Genomic DNA, 18,195 nt, shown 5'->3' with positions numbered 1-18,195 from the left:
TTGTGCCCATTTCCTTTTGCCCTTTCTCTGCACACCACTGAGAAGAGCCTGGCTCCATCGTCTCTACTCCCTCCCATGAGGGGTAGATGATAAATACACGACGATAAAGTCTCCCCCTGAGACTTCTTTTCTCCAGGCTAAACAATCCTGGCGCTCTCAACCTCTCTTTTCAGAAATACTAATAAATAAATATTTAAGCAAAATATCAAAAACAATCTATCACAGTATACGGAGCAGTAAGAAAACGCTCTGATGGCATGGCTGGCCAAGGACACTTCTGAGCTTTACCTGAAAAAGCAACAGTGGGGGGGGTCATTTAAGCACCAAACGGAAAATTAAATGCAAAGCCAAATACTCTTCTGAACCTTTGGCTAGTGTACAAAAGGTTTACATACACAAAAACTGATACAGATTGAGTCCATCAAGCCACCATAAATTCCTATTGCAGTGCTCAAGATCAGGGTCCTGGAGAAATCGGTCTCTAGTCACTGGCACAGGGTCATCTCAAAACCCTCGGCAAACCATTCAAAACTGGAGTTCCCAGAGGCAAATACTGGTCTTTTTTTTCAAACACGGCTTTCTGGTCTTAATTCTTGCTATTTCCGTTTGCCTAAAAATAAAAAAGTAGGTTTTATACAGCAATGGCACCAGTTCTGAATATACCACTAACCTCAAATCAAACAGAAACTCCCTTCTTTCCCTATGTTACTCAAATTCATTCCATTATACGAAAAAATATTACGAAGCAGATTTCCAATGAAATCCTATCCTCTGTAGTTTTAATCTCTTCTTGCCCTTCAAATAAGACTTTTAAGTATTATCTATATTACTAAAATATTCTATGAGCTATGCACATGGCCCATGCTACTGTTAAACTAAGTACTTCAGCTTTAGTTTGCAATGGAATAAGCTACCTCTAGAAAAACATTATACTCATTTCCAGGGTAGAACTTAAGGCAGAACGAGGCTTGCACACAAATATCAATGAAATTAGGCGATGAGAACTGGCATTAGGTCAATGAAAATTAAGCAAGAAAATACTTCACTGCTAGAATAAATAAGTTTCATTTACCACATGCAAAAAAACCAGCATTTCCAGAATGCTTTCAGCATCTGCTCTGTGAGATCAGAGCTCATGAGCTCTGTCAGCAACAGTCAGTTTCTGAACAAAGAAGTGACTTTAGAATTAACATTTTCTAACCTTAAAAGACCTAACATTATTGGTTTGGAGTTCAAAACAACAGGTATTTCACAATAAATAACAAATTGATACTGTTCCAGACACGGCTTATTTCCTAAAAGCCTAGGCATAAATAAAGAAAGGAATAAATTATTCAATAGAAATTGTTGTTTCATTTTCTTCCTTAATATCTATTTGTTTAGAGTGCCTAATTTGAAGCAGCGCAATCCTTTAACAGACAAATTCCTGAAAAAAGAGAGAAGCTTCAAGCCTGTTGTTGGAGAAGCAGATTTATTCAGATAAAAATCAGTTAGCTCCCCAGAATGCAGAAAAAAGTAATTTTACTTGGGTTTGAGGAATTTGGTTCAAAGCTCTGATCTAGAAAGCAATATATACAGTTATTAAACAGTGTAAGGGGATTAACTCTACAGAGTGTTATTGACTACTGCGGTCTCATTAACTGCAATTTTATTTAGATAAAAATGTCATCCTAAACATCATTTTTGTGTCAGAAGTTAGATCTGAAGAATAACATTAAAAATAAATACGCATCAGCAGTTCCCCAATCTGCAGCAGCTCTTTCTGGGGTCTCCCCTGGAACTCGATTGAAATTATGGTTTTGATTTGCAACACGCCCATCAAGAGAAACTGCTTTTAAAAGAAGTTGTCCTGTGGAATGCGAGAAGTGTTTTCCAAGAGGCAGCTTCACTGGAGCATGTACAAGCTTAACATGTAAGCTGACGTCTGTCTGCCTCTTTTTCCTCCAAGGAAGGAATGAAGAAAGGTTAGGGAAAGAGTTCTGGGCTCCCGGTGGACTTTCGCCTACTTTCAGATTTTATTAGGGAACTGTGAAGCTAATTATGTGTACGATAACTTCAGTAACTGCTTTTCATGCAGAATCACGGACCAGAAAATAATGAAAGCATGTTTGGAAAAGTCTGTCTTTTAAACTCAGAGCAGCTCAGAGAAGGCACTGGATATTTCAGCAGGCTGCAGCAGAGCTTCTGTACTGCTACGAGGACCGAGCAACCCTCAAGAGGTGCCCAAAAACCCCACCAAACGCCAGAACAAATCCCAACATTCCTCATGGTCTTCGCTTCCAAAAAACATCCGTACGACATACCAAAGGGCACTCGGAAGATGAAGGCATGACTGGGTGCCCAGGCGGCACGGCCGGCAGCCCGCATGCCCTGCGGCCGCGGGCGGGACACCTTCGGGATGGAGCATCCTCCCAAGCACGCTTCAGAGGCGGACCTCGACCTGCAGAAACCTTTAGGAACCAAACTCCTACCAAAATTAACAGCAGCCGGGTACCTATGTATTTTTTGGACTCTAGACACAGGAAAAGCGGGAAGCCAGAAGTATAGACAGGGAGAATGTCCCCATTAGCCAATTCACATATCGGGGCCACACAACACCGCAGATGCACGCTCGCTGCCAGGTTACTCTTCGTTACCCCAGGGCCACGCTCCTTCCCTCTGGGCACTTAGCAAAGCTAATGGCATTCCTCCTGAAAGATTTGTCTCATGCTTTCAGAGGGGCCAAGTTTCATGTATGCAGTGGTGCTTTGGGGCTGTATGATTATTTTCAAGTAGAGCTGTTAGTACATTCCACTAACACACTCCACCTTCAATTTCCTCTATTACCTTAACCACAAGAACACGGTACATTTACCTCCAAAAGGAGGTACAGTATATACCCCTACAGTTACGACTACAGGAATTACCAGTAAGCAGACTCAAACATAGTTTGCAAAGGCTTGCTCAGGTTCTTCCCCCTGCCCCCACCCCCCCCTTTTTTTTTTTTAATTTAATGTTTGCTTCTACACTATCCCAGGAAGATTTGGAGTGTTGGGGGTTTTGGGGCTATCTGTTCTATACTTTCTACACAGCATTTGCAGCCTTCCTAAGTTTTACTATTGGAGGTGAAGAGGGCTGAACAGGATGGAGGCTTTGAAACCTCAGTGGGGAGAACAAAAAGCTTTGACCATGAAGAAGAACATCCTACCTCTAAAAAACTTATGACAGATGGCCTCCATACTGAATTCTTATGAAAAAACAAGCCTTTCATTAAAGTTTTTATGTATTTTCTTCATTTGTTTTTAACCAAAAATAATGCTAGTAAAAATCCTAGCGTGGAAGCAATTAGTTTTATACATTTGCATGAAGCTTGGCTACCTTTGGTTTCATACACTTGCTTAAAGCAGAACATGCTGGCACAGTTTATTCATCTTCCCGTATGAAAATAAACTGTGCTTCCACGCGCTTCTACCCAAACGTAACTGCCTACACAAGTGAAGCTATCCTGCTACATCAGTATAGGCACTATTTAGGATGGGCAACAGAAACATGAATCACTGCAGATGAAGAGATGCATGGAAAAAACAAAAAAGGGGCTGTACATCTCAACTGCTTATGTTGTCTCCCGACTGTAGGGAAAGCTATGAGTTACGTTGTTTAGCTGTATTTCTGAGAGGTGACCTGCTACAACTGTGATGGTACTAGGCTGGAAAAATAATGCATTTAACACTGTGATGTCATTCCACCCACTACCAGTTGCCACGGTCTCACAGCATGCCAATAAAACTTGAATTTCAAATTTAGAAAAAATATATTTTTTTAATTACAGTCTTCAAAAATCTTACAAAAACAGAAAAGAGCATAAACCCAATATCAAGAGTATCAACCCCCCCTTAGATCATATTGCATATCACTTTTAGCATCCTACTCCTTATTCCCCTCTTTCCCCAAGAGGCCACTAGCCATCAGCATTCCCATACACCTGAGTTAATACTGAGGGATCAGATCCCCGGAGTCAGGCCTGAACTGCCTTCAGTGCAGTACTGCACATCATTGCTCCCCACCCCTCAGGACCAATGTTCTCACCATTTTAAGTTAACATTAATAATTAACAAAGAGAAAAAGATACCCGTGCCGTAATTGTCCTCTGCCATACTGCAGCTTTGAGATTTTTCCTTAGGCTAAAGAAGAAAATAGTTAACGATCCTGTTTTAAACATTATCATGCATCAGTGACCAAGACTAAGTTTAATATCCCGCAAACAAAAACAAAGACCAAAAAATAACAGACCACAGCCCACTAACTTTTATTAAGAGATGCAGGGACAGCATTTCTAAGGAAGGCGCTGGCTCCACAAATCAACTCAGCTAATACCCCATCATCAGGCTACGATGTTGGCAGTGATGTGCAATATGTGGTATTTGTGGCACTACTGGGGAAAACTATTTTAAGTCTAATTAACATGAAATTTTTAGAATGCAAATGCTTTTCATTTATACATAAAACAAAATGCCGTGACATTTCTCCCATCCATTTATCATAAACAAGTTAATTACTGTGTAACAAATAGCTCCTGCTAGAATCTGTATGTTTTGAGGATGTTAGAGAGCTGACTCAGGCAAATAAGATGAACCACAAAGTAGTAGTTAATAGTTTATGGCATACTTGTAATAAAACAATGACTCTGTAAAAGCTCTTGTTGTCAAATTAAGGCTAAGCTACTTCCATTGGAATAAGTCAATTATAAGCAGTCATTATCTGTTTAACTTGGTTCAAACCTAGAATACTATAAGCACTTTCATTTTCATACATTCATAACACTGCATACATTTGAGAGCTGGATATTATAAAGCCTAAAAGGGAAACGCTGGGATTATTGCCACACAGCTTATCCCCGAACCATGTAACATCTAAACTTCCCAATGCTGGCTGAAGTTCACCACCATGCTGAGGTCTACACATTACCCAATTTCCGACGACCAAACCTTTAGGCAGTATAAACTGTCCCAGGACACCCCGCACGTCCTTCCCAAGGACAAAGTGAGGATTATGCAGCATAAAGGCTTCACGTTTGCCCGCTGGAATCCCCCGAGAGCCATCCGAACTACATACACACTTTTTTCCCCCCAGTTCCACGAAAGCACCAAAAGGTGAATTCCTACCTACGTTTTTCAGGCAAGCAGTCCCATTTGGCCTGAAGATGAATTACTGAATGCTGATGAATAAGATGGTGGTAGCTGGCAGCAAAGCTTTGCGTGGTAAGATGGTGTGAAACAGTACATATGTCAATCTATCAAACATGATAATGTAAGCAATCTGAACCCATTTTTGGTCTGAACTATTGTACAATACTTCACCCAGATGGAAGAAAGAGATAAACATTTTATGCTTCAGACATATCAAGTGTTAGGAAGTAAAATTAAACCTAAATTGGAAAACTACCAATTTTACATGCTAGAGTATATATAAAGAACAACACAAGCACGAAGAAGAATTTATGCAGCAGATTTTCTCCCCCATTATTGTACAAATTAATTAGATATATTTGTTCCCTATGATAAACAGCAGCATGTATTTGACTGTAGATTAAAAGGTGTAGAGACGATAGTTTACTTATTAGCAAACACAGCATTTGCACTTTTTTTTTTTCCTTTCTCCTTCATTTGACAAAATGCTTACAAATCGCGTAACTCGTGACAATGTTATCAGGCCATGAATCTTACAAGTGGTGCATACATACATAATATCTTGAGGGCCAGTTCAACCCTAAATCAGTGGCAGGTTACAATTGGCCTCCAAAGGATAAAATTAAATAGAAATGTATTTTCATTCAAATCAACTTGACAGCCTACCTAAATATAATTTCATATTTAAAAATTATCAGTTGCAACTGGAATGAAATGGCAGCCACTATGCTGTCTTCAAAGCCATTGCCAGCTAACTCCTCTAAACGGACCTTCTGCTCCATCCCTATTGTCCACCTACATAAACACGCAGCACAATTTATCAAGCACTAAACCACAAAAAATACTCCTCCGAGCAAGTATACTAATGACATGATGCTCTAGTATTTGGGGGACAATGTTTATCAAATAATTTCCGAAGCTAAAAAGCATGAAATCTACTCAGTTTACAGACTGACCTGTAAAGCCTTACGGTATGTAAGTTTGGGAAAAATTGCTGTTAAATAGGTAAACCGTTGGTACTGGGTCTCTTCATGCGTTGCTATATTCTTGGGCTTGTCTATGTCAAATCCCTATTTGGTTATCTTTCAAACTAAAAATAAACTCCGCAACCTCTACTAATTGATGCCAGGCCAGTCAAGAGAATTCCTGAACAGCAAAACTAAGACAACTGGGCTCAGAAACAAAACTGATTGCCAACTCATGTAGAGAAAAAATGTCCAGTCCTGGATTCTGCTGAAGCCAGAAAGAATACTGACAACTCTCCCTCTCTTTCGAGAAAAATCAAAGTAACAGAGCAGGTGTTTGCTCTGGAGGAAGACAGAAATCCCAGCTTTCTGGCAGACACATGCATGTGAGTATATGTACTCAGGAGAAAGCAGCAAAGGGTTTATAAACCCTTGAAGAGAGCATCAAGTCCTGATGTGCTCCCCAACTTCCACAATACACTAGGTTTTTAGAACTGCTTGTAACATCCACTAATGGTTAGTGATATAACTCAAGGAAGGTGCGGGGGGAGGAGCAGATTTTGATATTCAAAAATGCTCTTGGAGTAAAACAATGATTTTCTACATCATGCAAATATAAAGTTTAATTATTTTTAACTTGAAAGGGAGACGGATCAATACACAGGATAATCTATTGTTATTTGGATTACGAAGACGTCTTAGAGTTTACAATCACAAAAGTGGTTATAATCCTGCAATTACTATAAAGCTAATTGGTAGTTTCTTTTTGTCTGTGTTTTCATGTTGTCAGTGGGGCAGTAATGAAAATGAATGCCACATTTGTGAACAGAATGTCTGTAGGCTTGTTTACCACATTTCCAACAACAACGTCTGCTTTATCATGCATTTCAAAGCAGAGATAATTTAAGGATCTTAGAATTTCATACATAAAAATACTTTCTAAAATATCAAATGTAGAGTTCCTTCAGATGGGGTGGGAGTGGGAGACTTAAAAGTGAAGTGATGACCTCGCATACTATAGGGAAACAATCCACCTGAAGCAGACAGCACGTGGACTTTGAATGATTCATCTATATTCAAAACTGCACTCAGGTAAACCACTTAGTGTTTCATCCTCCTACAAACATAATTCCGCAGACAATTTCACCATCAAAACCAGCATCTTTAAGCCTCCTTTCACCTCCCAAAACTACAGTCATTGCAGCACCTATTAAGCTTTTTATTCCACTTACCTTTGAGTAACTTCTGCCCTTCCATGATGTTTTGGGAGACGAATGCTGTGTAGTCTTCTTCTGAAAAGCCAGGCTTGCATGTGGGTCTAACTGTAAGATCCCCATTGTGTGCCTGCAAAAACAAAACAAGGAAAGACACACACCATGACTTTTGTCATTTGGGAAAATGTTATGCACCCAACGACTAGGTATTTAGGCACGGGCAAACCTGAACAGTAAAGCAGCGTGCAAGTAGAAACCGCTTGTGCTAAAGTGCCTATCTGTTGGAGTGGATCCATACTGTAGCTGCAAAAATAAAACGGGCCAGAAAATAGTTGCCTGACTACAATAGAGAGCATTGTTTGTAGGAAGGCTGGGATACTGGGCACTGTCAGAAGAGGGGAGGAAACAAAGAGCAGCAATTCATCAAGGCGAGCTGTGCTCGCACTGGAGCCACGCAAAGGCCTGATGTTGCAGCATCCAAATCACTGAGTTTTGCTATTGAGAAACCGGGCAAGCCCCAGGACTGAAGGAGGAGGAACACCCCAGTTAGCAGGAGCCGCAGGAGCTCCTGGCCAGGTGAAGTCCCCTTCCTCCCCTTTCGCCCTGCAGCAGCCTCCAAGGCTTTGCCTGCTGCTGCCTCTGTGACCCTCCAGGCTCTGCAGTTGCCCCAGCAGTGGGGGGGGATGGAGGGGGATGCCCAATCAAAAGCATAACAGTGCCACCGAAACAGCACAGCCCCACGCACAACCTGCCAGCGTCGAAGGGGAAGCACCCAGCTAACACTCAGCTGCTCTGCTGCAACTTTGGACTTTTGGTGCAGCGGGGAACCAGCCCCTGCCACAGGGACAGGTTAGTCCGGTCACGGTAGTCCAGGCTGCTTGGGATGGAGTACGCGCTCCCCAGCAAGGAGGGTCCCAGACCCCAGCTCCGACCAACTCACGGAAAGCACGTAAGGCAGGGATTTACGCCTCGCAAGCGCCAGGTGATTTAAGCACAAACAAGTGCTGGTGGCAAGGGATTTCTGACGCTCCCGGCAGGGCTAGCCAGAGCATCGCCGCGCGACGCAGGCTGCACCTCCGACAACTCCAGTCCCAGCAGCGCAAGGCTGAAGCCCGGGGACCGGGAGAGTCGCTTCCCGAGAAAGTGCAACTCCAGGCGCGCACCCGCCGCCCCGGGGCGCGGAGCGGAGCGGAGCTCCCGCGGGGCCCCGCCGCTCCCGGACACGGACGACGCTGCGTTGCGGAGCGAGACAGAAGGGAAGAGGAGCGAAGGGTCCTTTCGGATGAGCTTAGTAAGCAGAAAGCAAGCCAACGTACTCCGCTAAAAATCACGCTCGGGAGACGGATGCCAGCTACTGCACGGGAAGCGCAAGGAAGCAGCGGCTCTGTGGACTCTGACGGTCGCTGGCAAGATGTTGCCATTAGGAAACATTTCAAAGGGTCTGACTGAAGATAATAGGCTTTGAATCGGAAATCACCCCGTTATCATAACGGCGCTCGCTAGATGAGAGCGCATCGGGGCCGCTCCTGCGCACCCGCCAGCCCCCCGCGGGCTCGGGCTCGGGCTCGGGCTCGGGCTCGGGACATCTTCACAGATTCAACTTGGCACAGGGGGATTCGGGCAGACAAATACGCGGCTCTTGCTTCTGCAGCCAGTCCAACACGAAATACAGCAGCCGCCCCGCTCGCACTGTAACACTGCAGCCACGCGTTCAGGCGCTTGTTGATGTTCTGCAGACATCCCTTGATTTGGGGGGGGAACCCTAAAAACCCCAAACTTCTCAGACCGTTAGCCCCCAACACGGTTCAGGCCCACTCGGTGTGCTTACGGGCTGGTAAAAATAAAAGTTAAAGGCACCGCCACGGCGCCGGCAAAGGAGGGACGCCTCGCACGAAGCGGGCAGCGCTGCGCGACCGCGCTGGGGCGCGGAGGCTCGGCCGGGGCGCGCAGGGCTCCGCGGGCGGAGCGGCACCGCCGCCGGGACGCGCCGCTACCCCCGAAGTTTATCTGGCGAGGCGCATCACGGACGGCAAGTTTTGCCGGCATCGCTGAGGCACGAGATTCAAAGCGAATGACAGCGCTAAGAAATAATAACTGAACACCGTGACGATGACAAAAAAAGGGAGAAACGGTGAAAGCGGCAGGGAGCTGCGGGGGCGCCGCTCACGCACACCCACCCACCCACCCACCCCGGCCGCGCGGACCAGCTCCGCACCCCGACCCCGAAGTTGCCGCGGCTGCCGTGCCCGCGGGCGGCGGGCGCGGAGCGGCAGCGGAACCTCCGCGGGGCGCGGAGCCCGGAGGTGCCGTCTACCTGCCCGCCCCCCCCTCCTCCCGGGGCGCCCCACTTACCGCCGCCGAGCCCCAGACGGGAAGGAGCAGCACCAGCAGCACCCGCGAGCCGGTCCTCATCGCCCCGGCGGCGCCCGCCCGCCGGGCTGTGGCGGTGGCGGTGCGGCTGGCCGCCCGGTGCCGCGCTGCGCAGTGCCGGGGCCAGGAGGTCGCTGCCGCCCGCTCCCGCTCCCGCCGCCGCCGCTCGGCGCCCGCTCTGGGCTGCAGGTGAAGCGCCCGCCGCGCGCCGCCGCCAGGCCCCGCCCCGCGGCGCGCGGGCACGCGCCGCCTTAAAGTGACAGGCACCGCCCCGCCGCGGCGGGGGGAGGTCGGGGTTCGGGGGCGTCGCCGCCGGCAGCCGGAGCGGTTCCGCGGGGAGGAGGGCGGGCGGCGGGGAGTACCGGCTCCGCGGCCGCGCAGGGGAGCCCCCGGGAGCCGGGGCTCGCCTGTCTGCAGAACAAACTTACATGTCCAAAGGCGAAAAACTAACACATTCAGGGAAACGAAACCAGCGTATCCAGGGGAGAGGTGTATCCGCTGAGGAAAAAGTAGCATATCCAGGGGAAAGTAATATAACCAGCGGAAAGATGTACCCAGTGGGGAAAAAACTAACGTGTCCCGGTGAAAAACAAGCTTACCAGTGAGGAGAAACTAGCCTGTCCCCAGGAAAGACATAGATCCAGGGGACGGTGAGTGTATCCAGTGAGGAAAGCATAGCCCAGGCTGTGAGGAAAAGGTAGTACGTGGGGGGAGTAGAACATCTACAGGAAAAATTAACGCATCAGGGAGGAAAAAACTAATATATCCAGAGAAGAAAAACTAGCATACCAGGAGAGAGAAAAATGACAGCAGGGGAAATCACAGCCCCGCCATGACAGGCACCCGCTCCTTCGCCTGCAAGGGCCTCTGCTGAATATCACCTTGTTTGGGAGGGAAAGGCCTCGCAGGGCGGCCGGTGCCGTGACGCCAGCCGCGGCCGGGGGTTTGCAGAGCCGTGAAGTTTGTGCCTGGGTGGGCTTTGGGCAGGCAGGGGACGGGGGTGCGGGTCAGCGAGCACCCCGGTTCAGGCTCTGCGCTTGCGTTAGTCAAACCGTGGGCAGGAAGAGGGGACGGCACCGCAGGTGCCTTCCTGAGAAGAGAATAACTTGGGTGAACGGCAGTTTCGGGATCTGGTAGAAAAATGGGTAGTGCCTGAAGTAGCTCCTCAGCAGTGTACGTGAGCCAGTCTGAGCCTGGCCCTTCTTTTCTTCGACGAAAATAGGCATGGCAGGTGTAGTCCGCGGTTACATCAGTAGCAGATAAAGCTAACTCCACTAAACTAGAGACTTTCCGGTGTAAAAATAAAGGCAGATCAAAACAGGGCCAGAAAGCAAAACTCAAGTCAGTTTAGTTTTCACAGGAAACTGAAAATGGAAAGCAGCGGTTTCGAGTGCTAAGTCTGGCTCCTGCTATTTTCCTCCAGCGTGACCCTGGCGTCCAAATATGATCTTTTTCCTTTCTGAATGCAGCTTAACTCCACAAATAGGAGTTCTCAGGCATGTATATTTTGTGCATATAAATCCCACATCGATTTGCATAAATAGATGCATACTATGTGATGTACGTGCAAAATCAGACATTGCAGCTGAAAAATCTGGCCATTAAACTATTCTGTTAGATTCACACATTTCCAAAGGAATGAGACACATAAATCCACTGACTGCATCTTTTGCTATTGAGTAGATTTAATAGCATTGTGTTAACACCTAGAGATGTTAGCGAAGAACTGAGACCTCATTGTATTAAGCTCTGTAGACACGAATAATGAAAAGATTGTTCCTACCCCACCAATTTACAGTCTTAGTGGATTATAGGGTTTATTCTGGTTTTAAACAAGCATTTCTGAGTTTGTTATATAACATCAAATAAATCCCATCATCGTACTAAATTTCGTGTGTACCCGTTTTTATGAAGCACTTTCACAAAAATAGAAATAATCAAGTGACACTATCATAGCAAAAATAAATCCTTATATGTATATATAAAATCTAAATTTGTTCCTTTTATTTTTATCCTAAATTCCAAAGTTTGGAGTAGATTGTTCCAGGTTGAAGGGCAGCTGCGGTTGTTACTATTTAAATAAAACTACAAGTACTCTGGAGACTTCTGGGGATATTTTGGATTTGTGCAACTACAGTGTGCAGTGTGGATATTTCCTTGTGAATACCTATGGCCAGTTATTTTGACTCTTGCTGGACTACAGCTGTTGCTATGCATGTGCTCGCTCTGTTTGATAACTTTGTTAATATGACAAGTTCTACAAGTATTGTCAAAATAAGTCTGACACCACAACAGATTGTGAAGAAAAGGCAGAGCAGTAGTGAAAAAAAAAAGAATTCTTCAACATGTTTACAGTTGATTTCTAATCTGATGGCAAATTGATTTTTTTCCCAAGCTAGTTTGCCATCCCTCTTTTCTAAGCCGTGGTAACTGGCTCTGCACTTGGGGAACAAGTCTGCAAATGGAGTGAGTATGCTTTCCAGTTACGTTTCTAATAACACTGGCCGGTGTGAGACACCGGGTACCTTCCCAAACGGAGGTGTTTCCAGAAGGATCAGAGGAGAATACAGACCCAGTGTTCAGACAATGGAAATCACTGGTTTACACGTGCAGTTGTTTTAACTCTACCATCTTCCTTCAGCTCTTGACGCTCCGACTAATTTTGGAAGGAATTAAAGTTTTGCTAACTGATTAGCTACTATTTCAACTACCTCCTTGTTTAGAAGCACTTAACATGAAGTGCTTATAAAATATCTTCCTTCAGATCTTTGAGGAAAATTAAAATATGCCATTTACATTTTTGTACCTATTGAATTTTTCACAAACTCTTGCATTTAAGCATACAGGTCTGAGGTGGGCCTGGACACATGTTATTTGAGAGGGTTAGCTTCAGACTCTCGCTTCACTTCGAGTCTGCTGGGAGACTGGTTATGAATTGGTATTCTTGCATAAAAAGGAAATAGGAAGCTCTACCGTCTAATGTACGAACGCTACAAGATATGGATTTGGCTGGATGAAGACATTTAAGAGCGTACACATGCACAGTAAATCAACTTGCTAAACACCTCAAGAGCAAAACTGCTGATCCTAAGAGCCAACTTGCTATACTGCACAACACTCAAGAGAATAAAAGGCTCATAGATGAGACATCTACAGAACTGACTGTGCCAAGATAACAAGGAGCGTAGAGTACACAAGGGATTTTTCTCTCCTTGATGCACACATGTAATTCCTATTGACAGCAGTGGGAGTTACATGTACATATCAAGGGGACAATAGAACCCTTAGTGGTGGAGATGAGTATCAGATGTGAGCTGTGTTACCACAGCTAGAAAATGAGAGAGAGGGAGGTGTGATCACTGAGGGACAGTATAACATACAATAAAATTGTCAAGCAGCCATCAAATATGTGAAAGCATGGGAATAACAAATTAAATGGACAGGAGGTGAGAAAACAAAGTCTCGAGAGACTTTTGCCTTCCTAGCTTAGGGCTGATGTCTGAGTTCCTTATTTGGAAAATATTCCCGCTGGCTTAACCTGTTTAATTCTCTGATAAGTAAATGTTTCACTGAACTTGAGTAAACAGTTATGGCCTAGATGCTAACGATGAAAAGTGGTTTTATTAAAAAATCTGACAAACAAGGAGAAACAAAATTAATACAGTGTGCAGACCACACCTTAGGTTTCTTCTGTATGGTCTGATGATTTTTGCTTCTTCTAGGAGACAGCTAGTTAACTGGCAATTTAGGAAGTCATTATTACTAATTTTGGTTCATGTCAAAAGTAGTAACAGAGGAAGGCATATATACAGAACCAAAGAAATAATGACGATTCTGGATTGATAGATAAAGGCAAATTACGAGTTTATGTCAGCAGTTCAAAACTGCAGTGAATGGGAAATGCCTTTGGATTTACTCCACATTTGGGATTTTTTTAGAGGATGTGTAGGGAAGATGGGACAAGATGGAACTGAACAGTAAAGTGAAAGGTAAATCAAAGCTGCGGAGAAATTAATGATTTGGAAAAGACATAAGCACCTACCAGATCTAGACAGAAGCCAACAGAGGAAACAAAGGTGCTCCTGAGTAGGAAGACCACAACCACAGAGGGAAAATAACTAACAGTAAAAGCCAGACTTTGGTACATTTATGTAATTTTTTAAAGCAACAGTAAATCCCTGGAACTACACAAATGGTTGGGCACAGCTCAAAATTCTGGATTACTTATGATCTGGCTCCAGTACAAAATCTAAAGACAAAATGATGAGTCACAGAGGAGAAAGTGACTTGAAGAAAGAATCCACAGGAAAAAGCAGCACCGAACAGGAACGGAGCATGCATTAATCAAAGCTGCTTCTGTAGCACCCTGCGTGTGCTACCTGTGTGCTCGGATGGTGAAAAAGATACAACTATCTTCCTGGTTAAACAGATCTCTTGAAGTCACATTTTCAGTCCTGCTGGACATGCTGCAATGCCACGGAATTTGAACTTTCTCTCTTTTACACTATCTACTCATCAGTACATTGTGGCTCCTATCGATTCTCCTTTTGAGTTGGTAATGTGAATGGCAATGAGGAAAATACAACTTCAGAGGCCCTATACAAAACCTTCCTGCTCAGTTAATTACCCTGACCAAGGGAGGCCAACTTTAGTGTAGTCTGACCTCCAATTATGAGACACACTGTGGTCTCCTCACTGAACTATGCAAGCATTAATGGCAGCATGCCAGCAACGGCTATATTAAAATCAATTTAAAAATCCCAGTTCTACATCTCTTTCACCTTAGGTGAGGTAACACACCTTATACTAATGTAACTCTTATTAAAATATTGTAAAACAAAATTGACCTATGCAAAATTTCTACTACTTTTTTGACTCGTTTATTGTATTCTTGCAAAAACGAAGAAATAAGGCAAAAGCAGACTGAGCGGTTTAATAGGTTTGCATCATTACAGTGGACTGCAGTTTAAAGCAGTGGTATTAAAAAAAAAAGCAGAATTAGGTTTGGTCTCAGAAGATACAGTGAGTGCCTACTTATATCTATATGCCCCTCATAACAGCTTCAGAAAAGTGACTTCTCTGGTCCATGGACAAACCTGTGTGCCTCAGACACAGAAGGTCACCAAGGAGAATATACTGCAAGAGATCCCTAACGCAGCAGGCAGTCAGCTCCCCAGGCTGCTCCGTGGTGCAGTGCCTCATATTCACAGAAACAATGAAACCCCACCAGATTTAGTAAAAAAAAAAAAAGATCAATAGCCATTGTGCCATTTTACAAGTGGGAGGATGGCCACAGATTCCCGGTTTCCCAAAAGCCTCCCCAGACTTACTGATTTTAAGGCACTCTTCAGACAAGCATGTATTTAAGCATGATTGTGCCATCACCTCAGGAACAAAGAGTTACCTAAAGTAGTCATCATCTAAAATGGTTGCATTCACAGTAGGCTTTACACTATAACAGCAATCTGAGAAGAACCCTATCGAAGTAAGATAAACCAAGTGATTTCCTCCCCACCCTCTCCATGCACCCTCCTCGGCAGCTGAGGAGGAGACGCTTTTCCTAACAAGTCCTGGCCCTGTGATCTCCCGTACCGCTGGGTATGCTCACGCTTACAGATTCTACGAGGTATCAGGGGAAGGGGGCAGGATCTAACCTATGAAGCCTTACAGTTCGGTAATTTTTACTCATCACACACCAGAAAACTCCAAATTAATATCAACATAATTAAGCTTTACATCCCTACTTTCTTATAGGGAGAATGTGGAGAATTCTGCCAAAGGAGAATGAGGATTTTTCAGATTTGCAGCTTTTGCTCTTTTCATTGTTTATAGCAGCAATCCTCATCACTTCACCATCGCCTTTCTTTCTGCCCCCACTTTTGGTGGACATGGCTCTATCTACATTGAAATGTTCACAGTGATATGTTATTCCAGTCCAGATCTCAAAATAAGTTACACTGGTACAAGCAGCGATATTAATAAATAAACACTTTTCTATCTAGCAAAAACGTGAGGTCCAGATCAGGCTTTCTTACATTACTGACAATACATGCTTTTCTTCTTTATCAGAAAAAAAAGTATATGTTTTCTTCTGCACAGATTGGTAAAGCATAAACAGAAGTTCTATTCTGAGCTCCCTCTGCCTTTTGTGGCACCCAGCTTGTTTGTATGCCTCCCAAATATTTCTTCCTCCTGAATATATCCAACAGTTGGAGCACCACAGCAGATACTCCAAATTGTGTGTGTGCATGCTAAATGCTGAGGCAGAACTCCTCAGAGAAAGCCCCAGTTACGTTTTTAATACGAAGTCCTTTTCTGGAACTGTCAGCATTTTTGGTCAAAAACCACCTGGAAGACAAAGCACTTTACAAGAGACAGCTTTGACAGCCTATGGATTTGAATAGTAGAACTGAAAAGATAAGAAAAGAAAACCTGGAGAGGGGGGAGAGAGAGAGGAAGAGATGTGCTCTTGTAAGAGATTACTTTATGACAAAATATCACACACTCAAATTCAGCATATTTCCAATTAAAAAAGGTAGTGAGAAATTTACAGTTTTTGTCTCCATACAACTTCAGACAAGTTAAAGATGTATATGAAATGTATTTGAATATCTGAATCACTGATTTAGCTCTAAATGAGGATAATAATATGATGTGGAGGAGTTCCACTAATAATTTACATGCCTAAGTGAAATAAAGCCTAGAGATAAAAGAAAGGGAACTATTTAGGAACATTATATGCATGGTCAGCTGAATGATAGGAATGGACTGTAGGCCAAGAATATTAAAAAACACACTCCTCCACACACGCATAAACAGAAAGGAAGAGAAAGAGGAGAGTCACATGGATTAAAATTTTGGTAACTCCCATTGGAAGTTATCACCTGTCTCTACTGTTCAACTGATACATGCTATTTTTGATGTTGGTGGGGTTCTTGGATGAACCCAAAGAGTTCTGTATACAGAGTAACTGCTGCCTTTTGCCAGTGTCTAGAAATACCTGAATTCCAAAGATGAGCTTTCCAAGTTCATGCATTCATCTAATGAGATTATCTGCGGTTATCCTGTTAACGCTGGCCAATAGATCCTGCGGTCTCACATCACCTCATCTGTTCCCAACTGCACACATGCTCCAGGGCAGACTGTAACTGTGCCTAGGACACATGTATAGGCACTAAAAATATCGGTGCATCCAAGACTGGGTAACCCCCAGCTAAAAAGTAGCTCTGATAGACAGTGGATGCGTGTGTGTTTTCAGTCTCTTTGAGAGAGAAATACTATGGGAGATACTCCTGCACCATCTTCCGTTATGAGCTACAGGCAGGCTTGTGGTTTAATAAAGCTTATTGTAAGTGACATTACTTCAGTGATTCTGGTCGTGCTAATCCATCAATAGCAAATGGCAAAATCGTGTAACAGGTTTTATTGTAGCCTAGGAAGAAGCACAGGATTTAGATGGGACATTTTTATTATAAGGTTTTAACAACAAATACAAATTATATCTGGTGCAAGTTACGGGCTGGACAGGGTAGCCTGTACTTTACCTATCCAGATATTTCAACAGAATGGTCATTTACACAGCTGATCCTTAAGTATTTTTTGAGAGATAAATCTAATAACCTTTCTGTGAAAACCTCAGCAGGATGCGGACACTATAATAATCCATATGCAAGCTACCACATTGTATTGTACGCTGTCAGACAACTCAATTATTTTCTTCCAGATCTAACATAAGCTTCTGTTTAGTAAACATGATGAGAGTCAAACTTTTACATATATATATATAAAGTGCTTAATTTGCATGCAAAATTGCCGTAAGTACGTATGCAAATAGGAAAACTCATGCACAGATGACTAATTAAGTGCATTTATGTGAGAAATTACCCAACGCACGCATGGAATCTCAGTAATTGTACACACAACTCAGATGTGCGATTGCATATGCGTTTTGGACACATAACTGATTGAAAAAATTGTTTCTCAGTACTGTGTTGGAATAACTGATGCGTAGCACACGATCAGAAATACGACAGGGCTTTTGATAGGGCTTTTGAAAGAAACTGCAAAAGCTTGTGAGGAGCTTTACAGTAAGAATGGAATTTACCATCTCCACCATTGCTGTTTTCCTATTCACTTATAATGTGCTAATCTATGACTTGAAAAGAGACATTTCTGTAAGTACTGTAAAGAAACACTCAGCAAAATAAAATTAGTGCGACGGCACAGGAGATGGTGTCATTAAACTTAAACCTGAAGTTTGTAGCCTGCTGTTGCCTGTCCAGTACGTGTTTTGGAAATAAACTGGGAATTTTACTTCACGTATCTTGATCAAGCACCCTTTCTTCTCATCCGAGCAGGGTTTGTAGTATGACGGCACAATATCCCCTTGGAAGGTTCAGGGAGATTTGGTCAGAAAAGGGGTATCTGTCTCGTTTAATTTTCCAGGCATTGACGTTAGTCTAAGTTCCTTTACCCCTAAAC

The 18,195-nt window shown here is 43.8% G+C and overlaps 1 protein-coding gene across 1 annotated transcript in view; it reads right to left on the bottom strand.

The window, feature by feature from the left end:
* Positions 1-9,756, bottom strand: part of CDH4 (cadherin 4) — a 468,873-nt gene extending 459,117 nt beyond the window's left edge. The window contains exons 1-2 of the mRNA XM_075516899.1: positions 9,697-9,756; positions 7,363-7,474 (exon numbers count right to left, since the gene is read on the bottom strand). Of these exons, the coding sequence (XP_075373014.1) occupies positions 7,363-7,474; positions 9,697-9,756 (172 nt within the window). The remainder of the gene's footprint in view (positions 1-7,362; positions 7,475-9,696) is intronic.
* Between the last annotated feature and the right edge of the window lie 8,439 nt (positions 9,757-18,195).

Source organism: Mycteria americana, chromosome 14 (genome assembly GCF_035582795.1).
Source record: "Mycteria americana isolate JAX WOST 10 ecotype Jacksonville Zoo and Gardens chromosome 14, USCA_MyAme_1.0, whole genome shotgun sequence".
NCBI lineage: Eukaryota > Metazoa > Chordata > Aves > Ciconiiformes > Ciconiidae > Mycteria > Mycteria americana.
The sequence above is the reverse complement of the archived record's forward strand: the minus strand, read 5'-3'. Positions and strand labels throughout refer to the sequence as shown.